This window comes from Sceloporus occidentalis, unplaced genomic scaffold (genome assembly GCF_023333645.1).
Source record: "Sceloporus occidentalis isolate IW3139 unplaced genomic scaffold, rSceOcc1.0.p SCAF_1, whole genome shotgun sequence".
Classification (NCBI taxonomy): Eukaryota; Metazoa; Chordata; class Lepidosauria; order Squamata; family Phrynosomatidae; genus Sceloporus; species Sceloporus occidentalis.
In genome coordinates, this window is record NW_028316981.1 from 177,240,924 (window position 1) to 177,266,089 (window position 25,166).

General features: G+C 43.9%; 1 protein-coding gene across 1 annotated transcript; it reads right to left on the reverse strand.

The window, feature by feature from the left end:
* Positions 1-608: 608 nt before the first annotated feature.
* CFP (complement factor properdin) lies at positions 609-24,622 on the reverse strand. The gene is made up of 10 exons (XM_089483281.1): positions 24,512-24,622; positions 21,777-21,927; positions 20,265-20,431; positions 13,606-13,776; positions 11,434-11,631; positions 8,470-8,643; positions 5,326-5,520; positions 3,251-3,362; positions 2,251-2,390; positions 609-872 (listed from the first exon to the last, which is right to left on the reverse strand). Exons 1-10 carry the CDS (start codon positions 24,588-24,590, stop codon positions 868-870), a joined length of 1,392 nt encoding a protein of 463 aa, XP_089339407.1. The 5' UTR covers positions 24,591-24,622; the 3' UTR covers positions 609-867.
* Positions 24,623-25,166: the final 544 nt, after the last annotated feature.

The window sequence follows — 25,166 nt, forward strand, 5'->3', positions numbered from 1 at the left end:
CGTCCACACCTTGCATGCCCCGATTCCCTTCCCATCTTGGCAGGATGCCGCACGTCCAACCACTTCATGGGTGGCATCACAGTGTTCTTCTGGTGCTGTGTACAGATGATGCAACACCAAAGGAGTGCCAAAAAGCCACGACACCAGCATCTATGGTGCCTTTTCTATGGCACAAAAAGGAGCCGCTTGTTGGTGCTCTCTTTTGCACTGCAGAAAGGCCAGATCAGGGCCACGGCATGTATTTGCCACAGTCCCAACCCGGCACAGGGGCAGTCTGCTCAGCCCCTAAGTGTTCTTTTCTTCTGTTTAAACTGTGGAGTAGCTAGAATCTTTATTAGCATACCCAAACATTCCAACATAGCATCAAGATAACATCTACAGAGGATTCAAGGACAGCAGCTGCTGTAGGTTTTTGTGCTTTTCACAAGCTTCTTTTAAATATTTATTTTAAGGGGGAAATGACAAACCATCTATTGCTTGGGAAATCTGAATGCTTTTCTCACCTCATTAAAACCTTTTATTTTAGCAGTTAGAGCTAACATTAAAAGAGCACCTTTGATTTACTATTAAAAGAGTAGGTTTTCCAGCAAGTTCAAACTGGCTTGATGTGCCATGAATTTTTTTAATTTTCAAAAATAAGTCAACAATAATGCAACAAATAAGAGTAGAGTATAAAGAACAAAAAAATCCTCTGCCCATGGAAGGAAGCCTTGTACTGATTATTCTCAGGGACCCCATTTGGGAGTGCAAAAGGAAGGAAATGATGGGTAGTTGATGCAATGGTAAGTTAGTATGATCCTCAGCCGCTCATATCCCAATCTGAAATAGTATCCAGAACTGGAATTCAGAGCATTTGTTTCCACAAAATCAGTCTGAAAAAGACAAAAAAAAAAAAAAAAAGCTGGAGTTTTAAAGGGGGAGCAGGGTAGAAATAAATGTAGGATACAATTGACACCTCTTCTGGTTCTTGGCCCTGTCCAGGGATAGGGCATCCATAGACCCACCCACACCTCAGATCATGTGGCCATGTTGGCTCAAGGATTCTAGGAACTGCAGTACAAAAAAGCAACTTCACCAAGCTCTACAAATCTAGGCTTGCAGGATTTGCTTTGTGTGTATGTGCTAGCCCTGACCTCATCCAAGCCATTGGCATAGGTCAGCAGATGTGCTTTCAGAATTAAGGAACAATAGTGTCCCTGAGCACATGCCTAGCCTACAATTTTCTTTTGTGTACCATAACTGAGCACCCAACCTTGTCATGCCCAGATCCTCTTCCATTTCCACCCTGTCCCTAAAGCTTTCTTCCATTTTACAGAAACAGCCTAATTTGCTGACGGGGTGGGGAGTATTTTGTTGCCAGTCTTGTTAAACCATTGGAAGTTGGAAATCCCTGCTGATTTGCTGCCTACTCCCTTAGTATCCCTGTTGCAAACAGAGCTCCTTCCGTCCTTTTGTATCCTTCCTTCCTTCTGCCTTTCTTTTAACATCGGCTCCAAGAGGGCTTACAACATAGTCAAAACAAGACAGACCTAATAACTAACTTATATAAAAAAAGATAAAACATAATTAAACATATTAGAACATATTAGAACCTCCTCTTCCCCTCCACTTACACACCACTTTACATGCATCCTCAATCTGTGACCAACACGGCATTTTTAAAATGGAAATCAAAAGTGAGGGCTAGTGCAGGGATGGTTAACTGTGGCCATCTGTGTGCTGTTGGACAGCAACTCCCATCAAGCCCTAACCAGCAGTCAAGAATCAGGAATCATAGGAGGTGCAATCCAACAATTTCTGGGAAGGCCACAAGCTGCCTGCCTCTCACCTAGTGACTTCCTTAGCAAGGTGTCCCAAATCCCCCTGGGATCCTAGCCTGCACGACTGGTAGTGACCATCCATGAAATGCATACCAACCTAAACAATGCACACCACAGACACAAACACAATCGAGGCATGCTATCACATCAAATGCAGCAAATACAACTTTCCAATAGCCCTAGGTGAGTCACTAAACTCTGCCTTAACAGTGAACAGAACCACTTTGAGACTAAGCACACAGCTGAGCTCCTGTGCTCACTTCAAGCTTCTTTAAGACACTTCTCAAAATTTCCATTCTTGGCTAAGCAATTTCTGTACCCCTTCTCTCCCTAGCACGCGCGCACACACACACACACACACACACACACACACACACACCAGGCATGCATATACAAAGCCTTCTCCTTTTAAAGAGAGAATCACCCTCACCTTCACAAGGTGGCACATTGAGGCAGGGAGCTTTCTGTACCACCTTCACCTTTTGTCCCTCCAGGGGCTGGCACTTCGCTATTGGTGTCCCCCAGAAGCCCACATCGTGCATCTCTCCATTCTGTCCTTCCACTTGCTTCCTGCAGTCCAGAGCAGAAATGATCAGAAATGAAAGCTTGGGTGATACACCCTCCTATGCCTTCTTCCCTAGTTTGGCAAGCAATCATTATGAGCATGGCAAACGTAGGTGGAGACAGCCCATCATGAAGGACAGCCCATGACATTTGGTTGAATGTACTGGAGCACGGCTTTGGCACAGCTTCTGGCCTCTTAGGACACATGCATCATTTAAACAGCATACTTCCAAGGTGACCCAAAGCATGGCAGCACAGTGGCACGGCAGTGCGCAAGTTCCATAGGCACATGTGCCATTACTATTTTTGGTGCACTGCGCCACTTCTTCCATTACAACTTTCAGTGTTTGCTGAAAGTCACATATATTGTGCCTGCGTGTGATGTGGGCACACTGTATTAATGTCTTTTTGTGGTGTAACTTTTAAAACATAATGTTACCTTTTTACCACAGGCCAGTGAGTGAGTTATAATAATTTGAAGTTTTCTCTAAAAAATGTAACCCCAAAAGTAACTATTTTTTCTTATGTCTAAATGATGCCAAAGGAAAGAGTTGTTTACAGTCAGTAACTACCACAGTAACTGACTACTTGGAGGGATGCACATTTGTAAATATGACCACTTACTTTTTAATAATAAGTTTCCTGAGCTCTATATGTGAGGATGCAAGAGAGTCCTCCACCTCCTTAGTTTGGCCAGACTACTACTTCATCTAAAGCATACATGCATGCTCTAATTCTGATTCAGTGGCTGGTAGGGAGAGATGAGCAGGTAGCAATGCAGCTGTGCAGAAGCTTAATTTGAGCCCCTCGAATGAAACCAGTCCCTATTTCTGTCCCACCCACCCTTTCCCTCATCTTAGACTCACGGATAATTGTCGTAGGTGGGCTTGCACTCCCTCACGCGTGTTTTCACAGGGTTTGGCCCACACGCCGGTTCACAGAGGCTCCAAGGACTCCAGTCTGTCCAGGTTCCATCCACTGAGAGTAGAAGCCCATCATGTCAAAGCAATAATCTTCACATAGACCTTCCACCTCTGCCTTGTGATGCAATGCTTAAAACTGATCTTGGAAATGTTACATTTGGAGGAATATAACTCTCAGAATTTCCTAGCTAGCACAGCCAATTGAAGTGCTGACCTGGGATTCTGGGAACTGAAGTCCAATAAAAAAGGAACAATTCTAAGCCGTGGGACAGAGTCTCAGATTAGGACTGGGAAATCCTGGATTCAAATTCCTATTCAGCCAGTGAGGTATGTCATTGGGTAAAGTTCAGCCAGTCATTCTGAGGACTGGGGGCTAACTTTGACCTTATCTGCCCTGGCCAGGATACTCCAGGGGCAGCCAAGATTATTCTGGCTCTGCATGGGGCCAGAATAATCTTGCCTCAATCTCTCCCCACTGCCTAGCCCCTGCTACCTGGCCCTCTGTTCCCACACTGCCATGACTGTCTGCACTGGAATCCTACGAAGCCATTCAGCATGGCATCCACCACCATGGGTTGCTCACTTCTGAGGTCAGATGAGGAGCCCAGCAACAATCACATAGCCAGGTGTCTTGTTCTGACCTCAGAAAAGATGGCCCACAGCAGCAGTGGACATGCCAGTTGGCTTGGTGGTATGCCCATGAAGACAGCCATTGCACCATGGAAATGGAGGGCTCTGGATCTTCCTGAAATATCTAATAACAGGTAAAGGTTTATATATCTAGATAGATAGATAGATAGATAGATAGATAGATAGATAGATAGATAGATGTTAAAACTCGTTTCTGGAGCAGAATGTGCTAGACATGGTCCAAACTGCCCCCATCAGAACCAGGATTTGTGACACACATCATCTGAACAGGATGATGCCAGAAAGGTGGAGGGGGGCTTTTTGTCATGTGCAGACAAGGCCTTTGGTTCCTTTAAAGTTTGGATTAAAACTCAGAGTGGGATTCGCTGGCTCCAATGATGTGAGAGCCACCAGTAGCCACTGGGCCCACTAGCACATTCCTTGGCAAGGGTTTCACAACAGCTCTAGGAACCACATGTTGCCTACCCAGTTTATCAGTGCAGGACTTTAGAAAATGAAGTTTTGTTTTTTAAAAAAATCCCTACACCTGCCCAGCCTTTCTCTTCCTCTCCCTCATCTGTCTAATTGAAGTTTTTGTTTGTTTGTTTGTTGTTTTTTTAAGGAGCATCATCATTGGGAAGGTGGTGAAGGAGCACTGAAGGAACATACTTTTAGTGTTGGGTTACAGCAGCGTGTCTGCAGAAAACAGTGCGACAAAGCTTGGGCTAGGAAAGATTGATATTCTACTGTAACTGTGTGCTTACCTACAATAGGCAAGGAAAAGAGCAGCTAACCCCAAATTCCCTCACACATCATGTGTGAACAAAAAAACAGAGAAGAAAGGGGACAGCAGTTAGGCCTACCTCACCCCCACTTCCTCTTTCTCAGTTTCCCATCTAGTCCTGGACAGGTGAAGTAAATGCCCCCAGAGGACTTGAGTGTATGGGGCAGATTATACAGGAGGAGGTGATCCCATAGGTAACTTGGACCTAAACCATATAGGGCCTTAAAGGTAATAACTGACACTTTTCACTTTGCCTGGAAACTAACTGGTAGCCAGTGGAGTGATTTTAATATTGGTGTGAGATGCTCACTGCTGGATTTATCTGGCTGCTATATTTTAAACTAACTGGTATTCCGAAGTTGGCACAAAGGTAGCCCAAGGTACAGCACATTGCAGAAGTTCAACCTTGACATTATGAGACTGTGCACTACCATCTTTAGGTATAGGCACTAATCATCAGATGCATTTGTGCTTAGATGGCATTTCTGGTATCATTCAGCCAACTGTACAGGAAAAGGGATTCTACCCAAATATTAAGAAGAACTTCTTTACAATAAGCTACCAGCACATAGACACCCCACTGTCTCCAGCACCCAGTACTCACAGAGGCAAAGGTTAACGTCATAGCAAGATCTCATCTCAATCCGATCTCCTACACAGTGATTGCCACTGTGTGCCTTTCCAGTGCATAGCCGGGTACGTGACTGTATTCCATCAATGTCTTCACAATTGATCTTGAAATTTGCACCAAGCCGTTGACATTTGCTCCATGAGCTCCACTCTGCCCACTGTCCATTCACTGTGTGGAGTGATTTTTTAAAAAAGCATTAGGAATGCTGGCCAGCGCAAATGGGCAGAGCGTAGTCTTCTTGAGTAGGGAGTACAATCCAACCTGTGGTTACTAAACTACCAACTTTAATCTCAGTGGGACAAGCCAGGCATGGAAACCAAACCCTAGGAGGAAGGGCTCAGGGCATCAGTTATGTTTAGATTGGAGAAGGGAAGACTGAGAGCTGCATAGATAGCCATCTTTGAACATATGAAGGAATTACATGTAGAAGATAGAATGAACTTGATTTCTGCTGATCCAGAGAATAAAAAATTAATGCATTCAAATTACGTCAGCCCTTCCCAATGGCAGGCTTGCTATCCTCAGATTGGAGCATCCACGGATGGCCTCATCCCGTTCTCCCCACTAGCAGCATATGCACACAGCTGTACCAGAGCAGTTGCATGCATGTCATGCCATCATTGGGAGTAACGGGACTTGAGATCCCATATTTTTTGCCATCCATGCTGGGGTCTGGAACAGAACCTCAGTGGATGCAAAGGGCCAACTGTACAGGAAAAGGGATTCCACCCAAAATATTAAGAAGAACTTCTTTACAATAAGAATTGCTCAATAGTGGGATGGAGCCTAGGAGGGTGGTGGACTATCTTTGGAGGTTTTCAAACAGAAATTGGATGCACTGTGAGCATGTTGGAGTAGATGGCCTTTGATATCCAAGCTCTATGACTCCAAGGCCCCAAACAGACAGGCCAAAATAAAGCCGCTTCACGTCACCTTGGAGGTATGCTGTTTAAATGATGTGTGCATCCTAAGAGGCCGGAAGCTACGCCAAAGCTATGCTCCAGTCCTAAGGACTGCAGCACAGCTTTGGCGCACCTTCTGGGCTCTTAGGACGCATGCATCATTTTAACAGCATACCTCCAAGGTGACATGAAGCAGCTTTATTTTGGCCTGTCTGTTCGGGCCCCAAGATTAAAGGCACATCTACATGGGCCAATTAAACCTGCTTCCCCCAACTTTCATTGCAACTTGTCTACACCACAGAGGGTCAAATCCCCAATTCAAGTGCAGACTATCTTCACAAGGAAAATCCAATTCTGCGCCAAATGTGCCCTATCCTTGTCTAAATCATATTTTAAAAACTCACTTTTCACTCAAGATTTTACAGGTAAATCTGTAGCACTCTATAGTGATGCTGGGTGGCACAAGTCACTCCCACTGAAGTTACAACAAGGCACCCAGCCACGTGATCAATCCTTGGCACCTCATTTCTGACCTGAGAGGGAGTGACTCATGCCAGTGGCAGTGCTGCCATGTCGCACAGCAGAATGTGTGTGCAGACAGCCTCTCGGTGTCACTACAGAGTGTGAAAGTAATGGAGAGAATCTGGGCCAGCTCTGGGACTAGAATAGCCCCAGGGTAAGCAACCCTAAATGAAGTCCATTTGATTTCACTGTGCTGGATTACTCTGGTATCCTCAAAATCTTAGCCCAAATGAAAACAGCCTTTGAAGTGCTACAAAATTCCTTGTTGCTTTAGATTACAGTGCCATGCTTTGAGAGTTTAATACGAAAATATGTTCAACAGGACTTTGGAGTGCAGGTATTCTAGATCCTACCCACAGAAATATTGGTCTACATTCCCTATAACTCAAACTGTTCATACCTAACCTACATTACATGTTAAAGGTTTACAAGAAAATCTCCCCCTCCTGGTGACTGTTGATAACAGTTACTTATAACTTGCTGCTTCCAAGGTCTGAATAATAATAATAATAATAATAATAATAATAATTTGAGGACCAATCATTACTTATAAGTAATATATAGTTACTTACAGTATAAGGTGTGACCGTTTTTGGAAAGAAGTCATCACAATGTTATATTATTAGAATAATATAACACTGGAGTTTGACACAGAGTGTGTTTGCTTATAGTGCAATGAGTAGCAATTTGTCATTATCTTTGTAGTTACTTTTCAAGAGAATTTTTAGCTATTTCAAGGAGTACTTTCCACATTTTAAGCCATTCTCTTATCATTCCTAAGGTTTCCCCGCCACAAAGTCATGCAAACAGTGGAGTAAAGCAAAGGCCACTTAAGAAGCTACTAAAAAGAAAATGGAGAATGTAACATTAAGAACAAAAATTATTTACTTTTGCTTAGTAACCTTAAATTACTTCCTAAAAGTAACTCTCCAAGCTCTGCAGAAATTTCACTTGTAGGATTATATAGCAGCTTTTGAAAAGTGAGGGAGAAGCATGGCATTGGTAAACCTGTATCCAGAATGGGAGCATATTCAAAATTAGTGCCCCACCTGCTGCATTTCCCCCTTTCAAATCCAAGTGGCCAATTTAAATACACTTTCAAAAAGTGTCATCATAACATGTACTTTGACTGGAGCAGGAGAAGGGGAGAAAAAGAGAGAACTAGATATGGCTGACAATGGGAAGGATAGGAAATACTGACTGCACACCTACCTTAGCAGAAACCCTATGGCAGCACATATAATTCCTTACAAATAAAGTAAGAACAGAGTCTTTTCAGTGGCAGCACCCTCTCTGAGAAACGGTCTCACCAAAGAGACTCAGCTTGGGACTACTCAATAGTCTCATGGACAACAGTGGAAGAACTTTTCTTTCTCTCATCCTTTTAAAGTATTTAGTGCTTCCTTATCTTGCACTTTTCTCATGCTGATGGTTTTAATCTGGCTTTGTTTACATGCTGAAATGATTGTTTCTCTGCTGCCAATTTTATCTTCGTTTTAGATTAGGATTCTTTGGCCACTATTTTATGGTATTTTGTATCTTTGTATTTTTAAGCAATTGTACTTCATCCAGAGAATTTTGCTGAGTGACTTTAAAATGGAAGTCTTCTTCTGTGCCTAGGCTGTAGATTTCTCCCACTACACTCCCGCCAATGCACAAATCATCTAACCCCCTGTAATTCATCCCTCCTCACCAGGGCAAGGCACCCCTGTGTTGCAGATGTGATTGCGAGTGTCTTGCCCAGGGCAATGCCTTCCTCCGTATTTTGGTTCAGGGTTGTTACACTGGCGTTTCTCCACCACTCGGCCAACCCCGCAGGTCACTGAGCAGGGACTGGAAGGGGTCCAGCTGCCCCAGTTGCCATCCCCTGCAGGGAAATACAAAGGATAGAAGAGAAAAAAGAGAAGGTGTGTGAATAATGCAAGAACACTGGGTCAGTTCCCTGCTCAGCCATAGAAACCCACTTGGTGACCTTGGGCAAGTCACACACTCTCATTCCCATAAAAACCTGTGATTGGCTGCCATAAGTTGGAAATGACTTTAACGCACACAACAACGACAACAATGACAACAACAGCAACAACAACCCTCATCAGCTCCCAGTCTGCTTGGCAAGGAGTAATGATGGGATCTGCAATTCAAATCAAAAGTTTGTACAGTGATATTTTAAAAGTACAGTGATGAGCTTTTGTTGTGGTAGCTCTGCTCCATTTTTGGTATTGGATAAAGAACTAGTTATAAGTAACATTATTTTTCAATATAAAAAGGATTAATAGAGTAGACCAAGGGACACGATTTGCATATTTTCTGGATCCTTCTACATTCTATCCCACAACTATATAAATATGCCTTATAGCCTGTGGCTTTAAAATTACTCTGTACTGAATCTGAAAAAGTGGGCTTATATCCATGAAAGCTCACACTAAACTAAACTAAAAACCAGTCTTAAAGGTGCTGCCAGATTCCATTTGTTTTCCGCTTCCTCCTTTCCTCTTTTTTATGCTGCAAGAAACTAACACAATTATTTCTTTGAAAATGATTTTTCAATAATCACTTCCAATTTCTATTAGAACCTAAAGCTGTAACTAAGTACTTTCAAATGTAAGTTTCCAAGCTCTGTTAAAAATATCTGGAAGACACCAGTCAGTGGAATACTGTCCTTTGTTGTGTGGAACTGACCCTTTTAGGGATATGAGGAAAATTGAATTGGGAAATATCCAAAGTTAAATCTGTGCCAATTTTTGAATTGGCTAATGCAAGCAGAGCTAGCCCAAAACATTTTACTGTCTGAGATCAACTGTAGTCAAGTTATTTTGGTACATGAAGCAGAAAATCTCACTGTAAATGTTTTTAAAAGATAAAATAATGACAAACCATCCACCACAAATTTGTTGCCTTTTCACGATACCCAAAATCCGCAACCCAGTGCAGCAATTTCAGTTGGCTAAAAGATAGGGTTGACTGCTGGTTATAGAGCATCAAAGAGTCTCTGCTCTTTTCACTTTTGAGGAAATCATCTGGTTAGGGTCAGTCTATAGACAAAGTAGGGGATATTTTGTCCTGTAATGGAGTGGGATTCCCATGCTTCCAGCCCCAGGAATAACCTGGCCCCACTGTTAGCTCAGGCCCTCCATTCTGACAAGGGGCTGCTGTTTACACACACATCCTGCTATGCTCCTGGCACAATGGTGCCAAGTCAATCACCTCTGAGGTCAGAACAAGGTGCCCAGTGTTGATGCCATGGCTGTGCCCCTTGTTCTGACCTTAAAACTATTGGAAGATTTCAGCATTCTGTCTCCCCCTCCTCAGATAGGTAGGATTTCTTGCATGAAATTTCTGCTGTCTCCCCTCGTTCAAACATCCCATTTGCTCCTACTGAATCATAGGGCAATAAATACCTTTGTATATTGGTAAACAAACCATGTGATTCAGTCACTTCCTTTTAGGAAGTTTTCTCCCTTGCTTCTACTGGTCCCCCATCTTTCTCCTCTTGATGGTGAAGATTTCTTCTCTTACCTGAACTATTCATTAGCTAGGTTAGAACATAGCACCTATGTATATATGGATTCAAGCCATTAGTAAACTTTTGTTTAAACTGCAAGCTACTTGTGTTGTTTTTGAGTAAGTCTCAGTTCTTAGAGAAGCATCATTAGGCAAGGACATGTTTCTGCTACTCTGCTGATTTAAAGCTAGACTCTAACAAGCTTGGCTTTGATTTTTTTTAATGTTTGAGTTTTTCCTTAACAAAGGCTTAAGCCTTAGGCAACTTAAATTGCCCACAAGCATAAGTGACTCCATCACCACCACCACTACCACCACTACGACTACACCTGACGGCACAGTGGGACACATTTTAAACATCCACCAGGCATCATAATGAAAGACTCCGGACTCTCTGAAAAGATGTGGAGCAAACAGGGACTTATTTTTACATCATTTTAAGAAGGGTATACCCCAGGTGCTGGATTTGCCAGATGGTGCTGAATTTGCCGGATGTCATCTGAACTGTTTGTGCCAGACTTGGTGATTGGGCCTCCTCACCAAGAGGATGGAGGAGGCCAGTTTATTTGACCCATGCAGACAGAGCCTATGTTCCATGTGAAACTGTTTTCATGATTAAGCTTTCATATTAATAGAAATAATATCCTTTATATAGTCTGTGTCCTCTAGAAAATTAGTACTCAAAATGGTGGTCAATGGACCAGTGCTGGTCAAAAAACCGTCAACTCTTGGCCTGCAGCAAGTTCCCAGGAAAGGAAGCAATAGTAGTAGCCAACGGGCACAAATATGGTGTTGGTCCCTGACACACTGCTGGGGGGGGGGGGGGGGTCCCTGACAATCCCTCACATCAGATAGTCACTCGTTCAGTGTAGTTAACCAGTCCTACTGTCTTCTCCTTCCTACTGCTGCCCCTCTCGTCCATATTGTGCATGGCTCCTCCTCCACTCTTCTTCATTCCCCTTCAACCTCCCCATCTCTGCTACAGCTGGCTTTAATTCTAGGGCCTGTGTTGTACTTATTGTGTGTCTTCAAGTCATATCTGACTTATAGCAACCCTAAGGCAAATAGCTCTGTGTAACCATGGGACATGGAAGAGCACACAAGGCACTCACAAGTGGAAGGAAGCAATAGCAGTATAATGAGGTGGTGATCTTACGTGGACAGTAGGGCAGTCCCATGCAGTCTTGGTGGTCTCGGTCACTTCCTTGGCATGGTGTGCCAGGCGGGCTCGTGGAAGGGGGAGGGTTGTTGCACAGACGTCGCCGTTGCTGCTTGGGCTTTGGGCCTGAGCCTTCAGGGGTGCAGGTGGCAGGGCAGGCCTCCCAGTTCCCCCAGTTCCCCCAGTTTCCATGGGCTACAAAAGTGAAGATGGAGAAAAAGGTTAATGGGGAGGGGGCAGATGAGGATCAGGTCAGTAGTGGAAAGAGGCTAGATACAGCCAGAGGTGGAAAGAAAGCTATTTTTTAGGACTACAGCTCCCAGAATCCACCCATTGCCATGCTGGTTAGAAGATTCTGGAAGTTGAAGGACAAAACTATTCCCAAGCTCTGGTGGAGCTCACCTCCATTATAAGTGCTTTCATTTGTCCTTGATTCAACCATTCCTTCTTTCTCTCTGCTCTCTCCACTGTTTTTTTCCTTTTCTCTGGCCATGGCTCCCTCAATACATCTGTCCAGCATTCTTCTTTGCCACCTATCCCTCCTGTAATATATCCTCTTCCTCCTCTATCCACTCTTATTCCGTTTCAGTCAACCATTTGTTCTCAGCAACTTTTTGAAATAAACATATTGAAAGCAGCATGACAGTTTACTATTTAATACTGCCCCCAAGTTGGTAACACAGCAGAGGAAAAGCAGCTGTTATATTTTTAAGGCACACACCTTCAGGGATTAATATCACCAAATAAATCAACCCCAGTTGGTGGCTAGAATCTTGTTGGGGAGTTACAAATGTATAACTCAGGCTGGTGCCATTATACAGAAATAATGCAGTTTGACACCACTTTAACTGTCATGACTCCATCCCATCGAATCTTGGAATTTGTAGTTTGTTGTGGCACCAGAAATCTCAGACAGAGAAGGTTAAATAGCTCACAAAACTGCAGCTCCCAAAATTCCATAGCATGGCAGTTTCAGGACCTCTACAGATGGGCAGCTCAACGCCACCTCTTTGAGGCTCGGATGGAAGCCGACGCTGCGGCCTCTGGCAGGAGCAAAAATTTCCCGCTTCTTTTTGCATCCCAGAAGGGGTGTCACAGGCACACTTGTTTGGGTGCTGCGCTCGAGGGCACACACCATCTGGACAGGCGAGCACATTGATGGTGCCCTGACAAAGAAAGTAGGGCTTGGAGTGTGTGGAGCTCCACCCTACTTCAACACTACCGGGTATGCAGGCCAGCACAAAGTGCCGGTCTGTATTACCCCTAAATGTTGTCAAACTGTATTAATTCTGCAGTGTAGATGCAGCCCTAGAGTTATGCATTCATAACCACATGGCCCCTAGTTTAGGAGGATACACAGACACAGTGAAAGTCCCCCAATCCTCACTTACCAGGCAGCAGCTGATGTGCTCAACAATGGCCCATTTTCTAGCTGGCCAATGTTCCTGCCTCCCCTTGCATGAGCAATCTCTAGTGCGAGAGGGGAATTGCATTAAAGCCCCCACTTCTGCCTGTCACAATGCAGATCACTTATGGGAGGGCATGGGATCATCAGTCAGCTGCTTCCTGAATAACAAGAGAACAGATCCCTGTCGATCACAGAGCTGCTTCCCAGTAAGTGAAGATTGGGGGGATCAGTCTAGGAGTCACTGCGTACCACATAACAATGGTGGTTATGCATTCATAACTACCCAACAGGATTCTGGTAGTAGTTATTCATCTACCCCACAGGTGGGAGAACGTGTGGCCCTCTAGATGTTGTTAGACTTTCACTCTCACCAGTCCTTGCCAGCATAGCCAGCCCCAAGGGCTCATGAAAGAAACAGTCCAACAAAACATATGAAAAATCATGATTTATTTACCTCTCACCTTCCTAATAGCTTGTGGTATGTGCCGTGTTCCAAATCGGCCCTTATATACCTCCCCTTCTCTTCTTCCTCCATTCCAATTTTGCCAGTCACCTCAATCCAGCCATTTCCCCATCATGCCACAGTTTAACTCAGCACTTTGCAAAGTTTTGGGAAACTCCTCTTTTGGGACTACTCTTCTCAGAACTCCATTGACCATGCTGTAAGGGTCTTATGGGAGTCAGGCCCACTTTAAAAAAGGAGGGGGATAAACCCTTTACTTAGCATTGCTTCTAATATTCCTTTGATAGCCAAAACTTACTTGGGCAGTTTTGCTGGGTGTCACAGGGTCGCCTTTCCTCTGTGCTCCCTTGACAGGTGCCCCCACACACTGGAGGTGGGTTGGTGCAGGTCCGCCGCCTGATCTCGAACCCTCTGAGACAGGTCACAGAGCAAGAACTCCATGCACTCCATGCTGACCAGCCTCCATCCACTGCGTGGGAAATAAAAATTGACATCCAAAGAATAAGCCTATAGGGATAGTGGTTGTTGTTGTTGTTGTTTTATTATATTCATCTATATCCTGCCTTTCTCCCAATATAGGTTGAGTCTCCCTTATCCAAAATGTTTGGGACTAGAAGTGTTTTGGATATTTTCAGATTTTGGAATATTTGCATATAGTAAATATAATGACATATCTTGGAGATGGGACCCAGGTCTGAACATGAAATTCATTTTTATGTTTCATATACATCTTAGAACCACTGTGGTATAGTGGTTTGGGCATTGGATTATGACTCTAGAGATCATGGTTCAATTCCTTTCTCAGCCATGGAAACCCACTTGGGCAGGTCACACACTCTCGGCCCCAGAAAATCTCTGCTTTAGGATCTCCATAAGTTGGAAATGATTTGAAGGTACACAACAACAACATGCACCTAATAGGTAATACACATAGCCTAAAGGTAATTTTATACATAATATTTTTAGTGATTTGGTGCATGAAATAAAGTTTGCGTATATTGAACCATCAGAAAGCAGAAGTGTCACTATCTTAACCAGCCATGTGGGTAATTTTGGATTTTGGAGTATATTGGATGTCAGAATTCTGGATAAGGGAGATTCAACTAGTAACGGAACTCAAGGCTAACAACCTATTTAAAAAATACATCAACTACAAACTATACAAAAGCATAAATGAAGTATAAATATAAGATTTAAAAAGCAATTAAACAATTTATAAAGTTAAAACATGATTAGACATATATATGTTTTAAATATATATATATATATATATATATATATATATATATATATAATTTATTGCTTAGTCCAAAGACCACTGCAAACAAAACATCAAAGCTTTCTTAATATTGCAAGATCATAATTAAAATTTAAAAAAGCATCTGCCTAAGCATAAAGTAAATAACTAATGTTATAAAACAGGCCGTATTGCTGTTACAAAGAAAGAATAATAATTAACCTTTGGTGTCATAACAAAAGCATTTTATACACTCATATCTTCAGGTTTCTATGACAATTAACCAAGATGGTCTCCAAGAGCTTTTCTTTACATTTGGCCGCCTTCGCCACAAATGCAGCAGCTCTCTGAATCATATAGTGATATGTTGATTTTAACCACAAAAAAAAAGTTTCTCTTTCATACCCCAGTATTTCATTTTCTTTAGGAATGGCCCTAAATAACTTTCAAATATATAATGAGCCAAATCCTTTCCTTGGGGAGTAGCCTCTGTTCCTCTAGGCAAATCTTAGGAAAACTCTCTTCCATTAAGTTATGTATTCTGCACCAAAGGTTTACCATTAAAAACATTAAAATTCATTAAAATACTACATTGGGCCCTTAGTTTCCACTGAGGTTTAGTTCCAGAACCCTCTGTGGATACTAAAATTGGTGGATGCTCAGGTTTTATTAAATACAGTGGCATGGTGAAACAGTGTGCCTTATATAAAATGGCAAAATTCAGGTTTGTTTTTTGGAATTTAATTTTTTAAAAAAATATTTTCAAGCCAAGGATGGTTAAATCCATGGGTAGAGAATCTATGGATATGGAGGACTGACTTTATATACAAACCTTAAAAACAGCACTGGACAGCAGTCAACGCCTAACCTCCATCTGGTTGTAAAAATCTGACGGCATAAAAATGGTTTCAACTGTAGATTCCCCTAACGACCTAACTCAAGCAATGAATCGTTCAACACCCTGTCAGGAGGAATCCCAAACCAGAAGGTGCCATTTCCTTATGGGAAGGGTTCTGAAGAACCTCCTGAAGAGGAAGTGAAAGTGAAAAAAAGATCGGATTTCACGTGGGGGGAAATAAAGATGCTTTTGTTCACCATCAGGCTGTGGTTCAGATTGGCATCCTTGCTCCACCCAAGGCCATGCATGACAGGCAGAGCTTGGAACGACCAGCATGGACAGCACTCTGGCAGAGAAGCCAGATTTGAGGGGCAAGGAATTTGACAGCCTGCTGAGAGACCAACAGTTCAGAGGAATTTTTTAATGCTGGTTCTGCAGAGAAAGTATTGTTATATGTATAATCCAGGACAATTTGGTGTCTGGCCTACAACTAGCCATGGAGAGGTGTTCTGGGAGTTGTGATTCTAAAGAGCATACCCTCCAACTGTCCCAGTCTGGTAGGGCAGTCTCACTTAATCTTCTGTCATATGACATTTTTAGATAAAAATGTCCCAGTTTCTCCTCCTTCCATTTTCCACCTTTGTCCCCACTTTACATAAATAGCTGCAAACTGAGTCCAAAATACAAAAGTAGTGTCTTAGGTAACTGGGAGGAAGAAGAGGAGGGGGCAGAATCATGTAGCCCTCCATATATTGTTGAACTGAAATCTGGTGCCCTCCAACTGTACTGATTTTGCAAGGAGAGTGCTGATTTATCCTCTGCTGACCCACCTTTCCAGCAGCCTTTTAAAATGTCCCCGTTTCCCTTTCCTCCTCCCACTTTCCCCCTTTGTCCTCAGATTACTTCAGTGGCTGCAAACTGAGTTCAAAGTGCAAAAGCACTTTGCACTTAGTTAACTCTGCAGTGGGAAGAGGAGGGGACAGAATCTCAGCCTTCCCAGTAAGCCCAAGCAAAGGAAACTGCTGCATCTTCTTCTAGCTTGTGTGTTCTTTCTCATTAACAGCTTCTTTCAGCTTATCCATAATCTGATGTTGCTTGGCGACACATGTCCTGGTTTTCATCTGTGAACTGTTGCAGAGCATGAAAAAGCAACATTTCCACCCTCCACTGTAACAAGACATACTACAGTCCCTCCTCTGTAAAACCAGTATTAAGGGAATGTTCTGAACTACTGGCCATGGTCAGGCCCCTAAAATCCTTCTCAAAAACCCCATTTTCTCTGCATAAATGATCTTCATGCTTGGGGCTAATAACTACCTGCAAAAACACACCAGAACTTAATGTCCAAGTTTTCATGTGACACCCAGAAATATGGACTCTGTGTCTATCTGTATACCTGTTTCAATCCTGGTGGCAGCTGGTGGCTTCCATGTCAGTGGGTGTGGAATCCACCCTGGGTTTTAGTCCAGACTGTAAAGGAGCTATCCAAGATGTTGACCTTGGATAGTTCCTTAAAATGTCACACTAAAAACCAGAACGGCTTCATTATCCCCAATGAAATGGCTGCCACCATCTGCCACTCATCGCACGCTCATCTGAGGAGGATCAGTCATCTTAGTTTCTCTAATCAGCCAGCAGTATTAGCCCATAATATTATGATCAAATGAATATGTCTAGATATAGCCCGGCTTTACAAAATACAAACATCTTTCATCAAAAGAGAGAGCGGGAGGAAAGAAAATGCCAGAGCTATTTACTGAAGATGAAGCCTAAAGATTTAGCTCATCCATTCAAAAGACAGAGAGCCGGAACTATTAGGGTAGATGAAAGCTGGAGATTCTGCTCATATATTTAAATTGAAATAATGTGGATTAGAGTGGCACAGGGAGGCGGATGTTAGGGGTTTGAATGGTTACAAATATCCACTCATTGGAAATGAGACATCATCTCAGTTATACATGCAAATAGAGTAACCACCACCATGAACAAAGAAAGTGAACATTTATGTTGGAGGGAGATGCCCAAATGATGAACTAGATCTAGCTCCTGGCTCAGCTTTTAACTTGGAGCTTCTGCCTGTTTTCTTCCTATTACTACCACTGCCCCATGCCTTTTCTCTGCGGCTTTCATTGGCTGTTTAGCTGGAGTGGGCAACTTCAATGAGCCTAGGGATGAATTTTCTGACCAGGGACTCTTCAGGGGACATGCAACTGGGCAGTAATGCCAAAATTGAGTTGACAGTAAAAGCAATTAACTCAGCAGGGAAGAGGAGAGGAAGGGCAGAATCTTGCCCTTCCCAAAAGGCTTAGGCAAAAGCAAACTGCTGCACCCTCCCTTGACTTGTCAGTTCTTCCTCATTAATAAGGCTTGCCATCTTGACCATGCTCTGGTGTTGTGTGGCCACATGTGTCCCTGTTTTCATCTGTAAAATGTTGGAGGGTATGACTCTAGTCAAGTCACATTGGTCTAGTATTTCATAGGTTGAATACATTCATTGAGAGCTTAGAAGGATCTTTGACTTCCCTGTCGCTGGTGAAGCACAGCTTATCCAGCCATCTGTTAAAATTCTGCCTGTTGTTGTTGCATGCCTACAAATGGTTTCCAATTTAAGGCAACCATGAGGGAAGCTTATCATGGGGTTTTCTCAGGAAGATTTGAGAGGAAGGTTGCCATTGCCTTCCTCCGAGGCTGACAGATTGTGACTTGCCAGGGTCACCAACTAGATTTCAGTAGCTGACTGGGGATTTGAGCCCTGGACTCCCAGAGTTCTAGTCTGACATTCAAACCATGACACAATGCTGACTTTCATCTACTGGCCAGGAAGAAAAGCCATTGATCTCCATGGCCAGTATCCATTGAGGTACTTCCACTGAAGGGAGATATTTTGGGAAAGAAACGGGATATAAATAAATGCATAATCTACAGCTGGCTATGCAGTAAGATTGTTTGGGTCTTGAAACTTAGATCAACAGAACAGAATCTGCATGCCTCCCGACAAGATTGAGAAATTGGACATATTTAACTTAGGTAAACCACAAATTTGGATTTAGATGTGCCGCAGAGAAAGTATTCATATAAGATAGCAACGACTATATATATATATATATATATATATATCATCCTACCAATGCTCAGTTATGGGTGACCTTTCTTTCTTCTTAAAAGTACCATACATATTTGACTATAAATTGAACTGATGTATAAGTTGAGGGCAGGTTTTGGGGCCAAAATTATAGATTTTGACATGACATGTGGATAAGTCAAAGGTAAATCTTAGCAGTATGTAACAAAGGATGTAAAAGCTGAAGTAAAGGAAAATGATGCTAAAGATCTTTAAAAGTTCTGACAAGCACAACTATTTGTGCTCACCCTAAAGACTGGATGGATGAGATAGTAGGTGGGGTTGATACTTCTTTTAGGTGGTCTGAGAAGAGATTAAGCTCTCACTTTTCACCAGGGCATGGTTCCTTTTTTTATATAAGAATTAAAGTGCAGTACTTGCATTGACCTGTGGATAAGTCAACTCCAGTTTTTTGAGACAGTTAAGTTTATCGCATGGGGCTTAAACCGCTCCCCAGCGCGTTCTAACGGGGGCGAGCGGGGGCGCGCACGGAATGCGATGGGCACCGGATGGGGCCCAAAACGCGACTTTATCGCACGGGGGGACGCCGACGCCGCGCATTCCCATCGCGTCCCAATTCGGTTCCAGAGGGCGCCATTTCTGGGAACTGTTTCAAAGCGTCCCCAGAAATGGCGCCCTCTGGAACCGAATTGGGACGCGATGGGAACGCGCGGCGGCGGCATCCCCCCATGCGATAAAGTCGCGTTTTGGGTCCCATCCGGTGCCCATTGCGTTCCGTGCGCGCCCCCGCTCGCCCCCGTTAGAACGCGCTGGGGAGCGGTTTAAGCCCCATGCGATAAACTTCAGTTTTTGACTAACATTTCTAGACTTATACATGAGCAAATACAGTAATCTTCCAAGCTCTTGAAAAAGACACTTGTGGATGGTGCCAATTGGCTAATGCCTTCAATGTCAAAGAGACACCTTTCTGTCTTTATGAACATATAAAGCAACATATAATTGGCCCACCATATCCACAGATTCCTTATCCATGGATTCAGCCATCCATGGCTTTAACCATATTCAAATAAAATATAAATTCCCAAAAACAAGCCTTGATTTTGCTATTTTATATAAGGGACACTATTTTACTATGGAATTGCATTTAATAAGATTTGAGCATCCACAGATTTTGATATCCATGCGGGTCCTGGAACCAAACCCTAGTGCAAGGGTCGGCAACCTACGGCCCACGGGCCGGATCCAGCCCGGCGAGGTCTTGGGACCGGCCCCAGCCCGGTCCTGCAGCCGATTGCCGCCCCGTCGCAGCTTCCACGCTGCTCCGGGCGCCATTTTGAGTTCGGCCCCCCAGGTGTCTGAGGGACAGCAACCCGGCCCCCAGCTCAAAAAGGTTGTCTACCCCTGCCTAGTGGATACCAAGAGCCCACTGTATGTGCTGCTTTAGAGCAGTAGAAATAAAACAGAAAAATGGACAGTACACTTAAAGAAGGAGTGTGAAGGATAGACCCAGATCTTGAGGAAGTTACTTTTTGTTTCGAAGCTCCAGTACCCTGGAAGCTAATCTAGAACTCAGCTTGATAGAATGCATTTCTGCCAGGCATACCCAGATGTCCAAAAAAAGAAGCCAGGCTTCTACCAAATGTAAATAAATCAGTGGGGTTTCAGTGCAGAGCTTTGGAATTGGTGCCATTTTGTTAACCACAATGCCCAGCCAACTGGCTCTGACTTCAGTGTTACACCTGGCTTCCTTCCAGAAGCAAAGAACCAGGCACACAAGTAGCACAGCATGGCTGCTCTCACCAGGACAACAGTCCCTCAGGCTGCAAGACTTCCGTTCCCGCTCGCGTGAGCCCTCTAGACAAGTGCCCTTGTTCTGTCCGTAGCAGGTCCGTCTGCGTTGCTGGACCCCTTCTGTGCAAGAAACAGAGCAGGAACTCCATGCAGACCATTCACTCCACTTTGCTGAGCTGTGAAAATATGTGATGGAGGGAAAGAATGGTCAAAGGAGGAGTGGAGGAGGACGTGGGGCTTCCCCACTTGAAGCCATCATAAATCCACCCAAGATTTCCATGCCATAGCAGAAACTCTCCACCAGGAAAGATTAAAAGGTCCTCCAGACTTTGCAAAAGTCTGCTGTTGGGAAGGTGTAGCTGTACCCCAGAGCCAAGGGTGCTCGACAAAGCCTGCATCTACACTGCAGCATTCATGCAGTTTGACTCCACTTTAACTGCCATGACTTAATGCTATGGAATTGTAGGATTCATAATTTTCTGATATATTTAGCTTCTCTGTCAGAGAGCAATGGTGCCACAACAAACTACAAATCCCAGAATTGCATCGCATTGAGCCATGGCAGTTAAAATAGTTTCAAGCTGCATTAATTCTTTAGCAGAGAAGGCAGGACCTTGGCAAGGTAGAAGGCAGTCGGAAAAGAGGAAGACTGCATTCCAGATGGATAGACTCATGGAAGGAAGCCATGGCTATTCTCAAGGGTCATTCACATTTACTTTTTTGAACAAAGAGATTCACATCTCTGTGCCGATTCAGAACCAATTCATAATCAGTTTGATGTTCTCACTACATTTACTGTGATTGAATCTCTCTGTGCCATTTTAACCCTGTTGCCATTCACATTTGCCACCATATCAATTTAAAATGGAGGCACCTCAATTCCGGGAACAATGCGATATGATCCAAATCGATTCAGTAGTGTCGTCACACTGCTGAAGATGTGGGTCATTGCAGCTCTTTAAAAAAGGACAGCTAAGGGGTTGGGTGCCAAATGTACCAGTTTAAGTGGGCTTTTCAGTCACACACACACACAAACCTGCACCGAGACCAGTTGGGGCTAGTGTTAACTTCATGGAAATAAACCGGTTTCACATCAGTTTATTTCTGTAGTGTGGATGGGGCCCAGGTCTACAAGATATTAGCAAGGCTGTTGATGACAGGGTGACTTTGGGATCTTTCATTCATAGGGTCGCCATAAGTCTGACAGCAGGTAACAACAAATAGCAGGCAAGAGTCAGATTCATTCTTGAGTGGACAGTAGTGGTGGTGCAGCTAAGTTGCATCCACACTGCAGAATTGATTCAGTTTGACACCACTTTAACTACCATGGTTCTATGCTATGAAATTCTGGGATTTGTAGTTTTGAGAGATATTTAGCCTTCTCTGTCAGAGAGTTCTGGTGTCACAACAAATTACTACTCCCAGGATTCTATTGGGTGGAGCCATGACAGTTAAAGCAGTGTCAACCTGCATTAATTCTCCAGTGTGGCAGCAGCCCTCGTGTGCCTGTGCTTAGCTCACCGGCAGGCCCGGCAGGGTGCACCTTCACCCTCCTGGAACGCATATGCATGATTCAGGCAGCAGTCTTGCACGGCTACTCCATCACCAAGTAGGCTTCGGCAGGATCCTGTGGCCTCATCAAAGGCTTCGTAGCAATGGACGTCCTGGGCCTCTGAAAAAAAGCATGAGCAGCTAAAACAAAACCACAAGCACAAGAGGAGTCCTTTTCTGAATGCATTCTGATTACAGGTTTATACACAAGGAAAAGCATGTTTGTGTGTGAGTGTGACATAGTGGTTAGAGAGCTGTACAAATGAATTGGGAGATCCAGGTTCAGCTCTCCTACCCAACATGAAACTTACTGCATGACTTTGAGCAAATCTCTCTCCCTCAATCTGACCTACCTTACATGATTTTTGGTATGAGGATAAATACAGAGGAGGATGAGGAAACTTGGAGGTCCAGATTCAAGTCCTTACCAAGCCATAGATCCCTCTCTCTCTCTCTCTCTCTCTCTCTCTCTCTCTCTCTCAGTCTGTTCTACCTCACAAGATTGTTGTTGTGAAGCTAAAATACAGAAGAGAATTGTAATTATACAAGGAGACTAGTTTGGCCTTTACCAAGAGCAGGGACATTTTAGCAGCCTCAATCCTAAGGGACTAATTTGCAAGCAATGTTTAATCTCTGTTCTTTCTTTTTGTACAGTTTGTTGCATTATCTCTCTTCGAAGAGAAAAGTTGTTTCAGGGACGTAGCCAGGATTTTGGGAAGGGGGGGGTCCAGACTAAGTGCCACCATTATGGGGCTTGGGTGAGGCGGCGCAGCAGCACACACCATTCATTGTATCTAACGGAAGGGGGGGTCTGGACCCCAAGAACCCCCCCCCCTTGGCTACGTCCCTGGTTGTTTGCCTGTGTGTGTGTGTGTGTGTGTGTGTGTGTGTGTGTGTGTGTAAGTGAGTGTGTGCTATTTTCCCTATTCTGTACACAAAAATGCTCCATCCATGCACCAGAGGGACATATCCACTAGGCTTGGATAAACATTAGTATTTGTAAGTTCCAATATTTAAGGGGTAACCTTAAATCCTGACTTCCCCAAAACTTGGGCTCAGCAGCCCAAGAAAGTTGCCAGAGTATTTGGATGGCAGTAGAGGAATGGAGTCTCCTGAAAATGAGCACTCCACACAGCAACATTTTCTTGCACACCCTGCTTTCTGTATTACAGTTGTTTTCTTATTTCTTCTAATTTTGTAAACCATTGTGACATAGGGTGCATCTACACTGTAGAAATAATGCAGTTTGACACTGCTTTAAGCTCCTGCTTATGAAATCCTGGGATCTGTAGATTTACAAGTTCTTTAGCCTTCTCTGCCAAAGAGTGCCGGTGCCTCCCAAAACTACAAATCTCAGGATTCTGTAAGATGGAGACATGGCAGTTAAAGTGGGGTCAAATCTGCATTATTTCTACAGTGTAGATGCACCAAGTGTAATTCACATATTAGTTGCCTTAACATCCCTCCTTTCTTCCAATGAACCAAGGTGGTGTATATGGTTCTCCTCCTCCTCTATCTTGCAAAGTTGGCTTTCCTATGAAATACTGACCAGTCCAAAGTCACCCAGTAAGTTTCATGGCTGAGTGAAGACTTCAACTTGGATTTTCCAAGTCCCAGATCAACACTCTAATAACTACAAGCACATTGGGTCTCTTGAATTATACAGATAATGACATATAACTGCTGGAAATAAATGTCCCTCATTATAAGGAGTCACTCTACATTGGCCTTCCCTGACAGCAGAAAGCCTCTTCTGAAAAGACATCAGAGTCCATGCTCTCCTAATGGGCAAATTAGCAAGAAGCAATAAATAAGTTCCCTAGCCGTGAGAATCTTTGATCACATAATCAGTGACCTTCACGTTCTTTAGCTCTGGCATCTCAGACTGCATGCAAATACCTTTCACTCTGGATATCTTTAAGCCGCACAGTCACTCCGGCAGTTCTGCATCACAATCCCACAAGCTTCCTAGCAAGCTCTACACATAACCTAAATATGTCACCCTCCCACTCCCACTTCCCCCATGAGGCTCTATGCTTATCATTGGCAAGTTATGGGAGAGGTTCGACAAGAAAAGCATTTCCTGTCCTCTGCTCTGGGGTGAAGACAACACTCACGACACACTGTTGTGCAGCTCTTACAAACCACAGCAACCCTGTGGAAATAAAAAAGTGGCAGTGCAATCCACCGGGTTATGGAAGTTATCATCCTGTTTCTTGAAGAGCTGCCAGGCCACAGAAAATAAGCTCACCACTATTTTCCCTGCAAGGAGTGGGACTTTTGTTGCCTTAATTTCTGCCTCTGCTAAAGGCAAAAGAGCAACCTCAAAGAAAATCATGGCAATCCCACTTATCACACATACCTGTCTCTTCCCATTCCTTGCCACCCCAAAAACGCCCAAAGAAAAAGGTGGTGATCCCGCATATCCCACTCACCTCTCTCTTCCCTTTACCTGTCTCTACAAAAGACAGAAGAGCAATCCCAAAGAAAAAAGGTGGCAATTCCATTTATCCCACATGCCTCTCTCTTCCTTTTACCTGAAACCCCAAAGAAAACGGTGTCCATTCCACTCATTACACATACCACCCTCTTCTCTTTACATGCCTCTGCGAAAGGCAGAAGAGCAACCCCAATGAAAAAGGTGGCAATTCCATTTACTACACAAACCTCCCTCTTCTTCCAGACCCCCCCCTTCTTCCCTTTACCTGCAGGAGCCTCCAGACCCCCAAAGCCCCAGAACACCACCAGGAAGAGGGGGAATGGGTTCGTCCAAGGGATCCCCATGGTTGCCTCTGCAGCAAATGGAGGGGACTGGGCAGAAATGGTTAAGCATGGGAAGGCTTTGAAGAAAAGGGCCAAGGGGGAAGTCCCAGGTCAGCCCCTCTGTTGGGTGACTCAGCTTTCATGGGTGGGGCGTCCCTGGGTTTTCCAGCTTCCCTTTTGGTGTGCAGCTCTACATACTGGAAACTGCAAAGTTTCACATAGTCAGGAACTAAAGGCTTGCAGAGTTAAAGGAAGGCTTGAAGTGACAAGGAGAAAACGTGCTGAAAACAGATCTTCCACCTGCAGAAAAGCCCAGTCAGATGTCCCCATGCACAACATTGGAAGAAAACCAAACATCCAAAGCCACTGCGTGTTCTCCTCTTTGTTTTCCTTCTGTATCTGTGGCAATTCCTCCACAGAACCAGCAATTTTTAATATCCCTTCTACAGTGAAGGCATAAGAACCTGAATGTATTTTACTTTTGTATGATTGCTACTGTGGCATAGTGATTTGAGCTTCAAACTGTGACTCTGGAGACCAGAGTTCGAATCCCGCTCAGCCAGGAAACCCACTGGGTATCCTTGGGCAAGTCACATG

What these genes read in the sequence shown, in the direction of transcription:
- CFP (XM_089483281.1), bottom strand. Translation starts at nt 24,590, where the DNA reads ATGGGGATCCCTTGGACGAACCCATTCCCCCTCTTCCTGGTGGTGTTC. An exon ending in CCTGAGGGACTGTTGTCCTG is followed by an intron (nt 13,777 to 20,264) that starts GTGAGAGCAGCC and finishes TTTCCCACGCAG; the next exon opens with TGGATGGAGGCTGGTCAGCA. An exon ending in GGGACTGCCCTACTGTCCAC is followed by an intron (nt 8,644 to 11,433) that starts GTAAGATCACCA and finishes ATTTCCCTGCAG; the next exon opens with GGGATGGCAACTGGGGCAGC.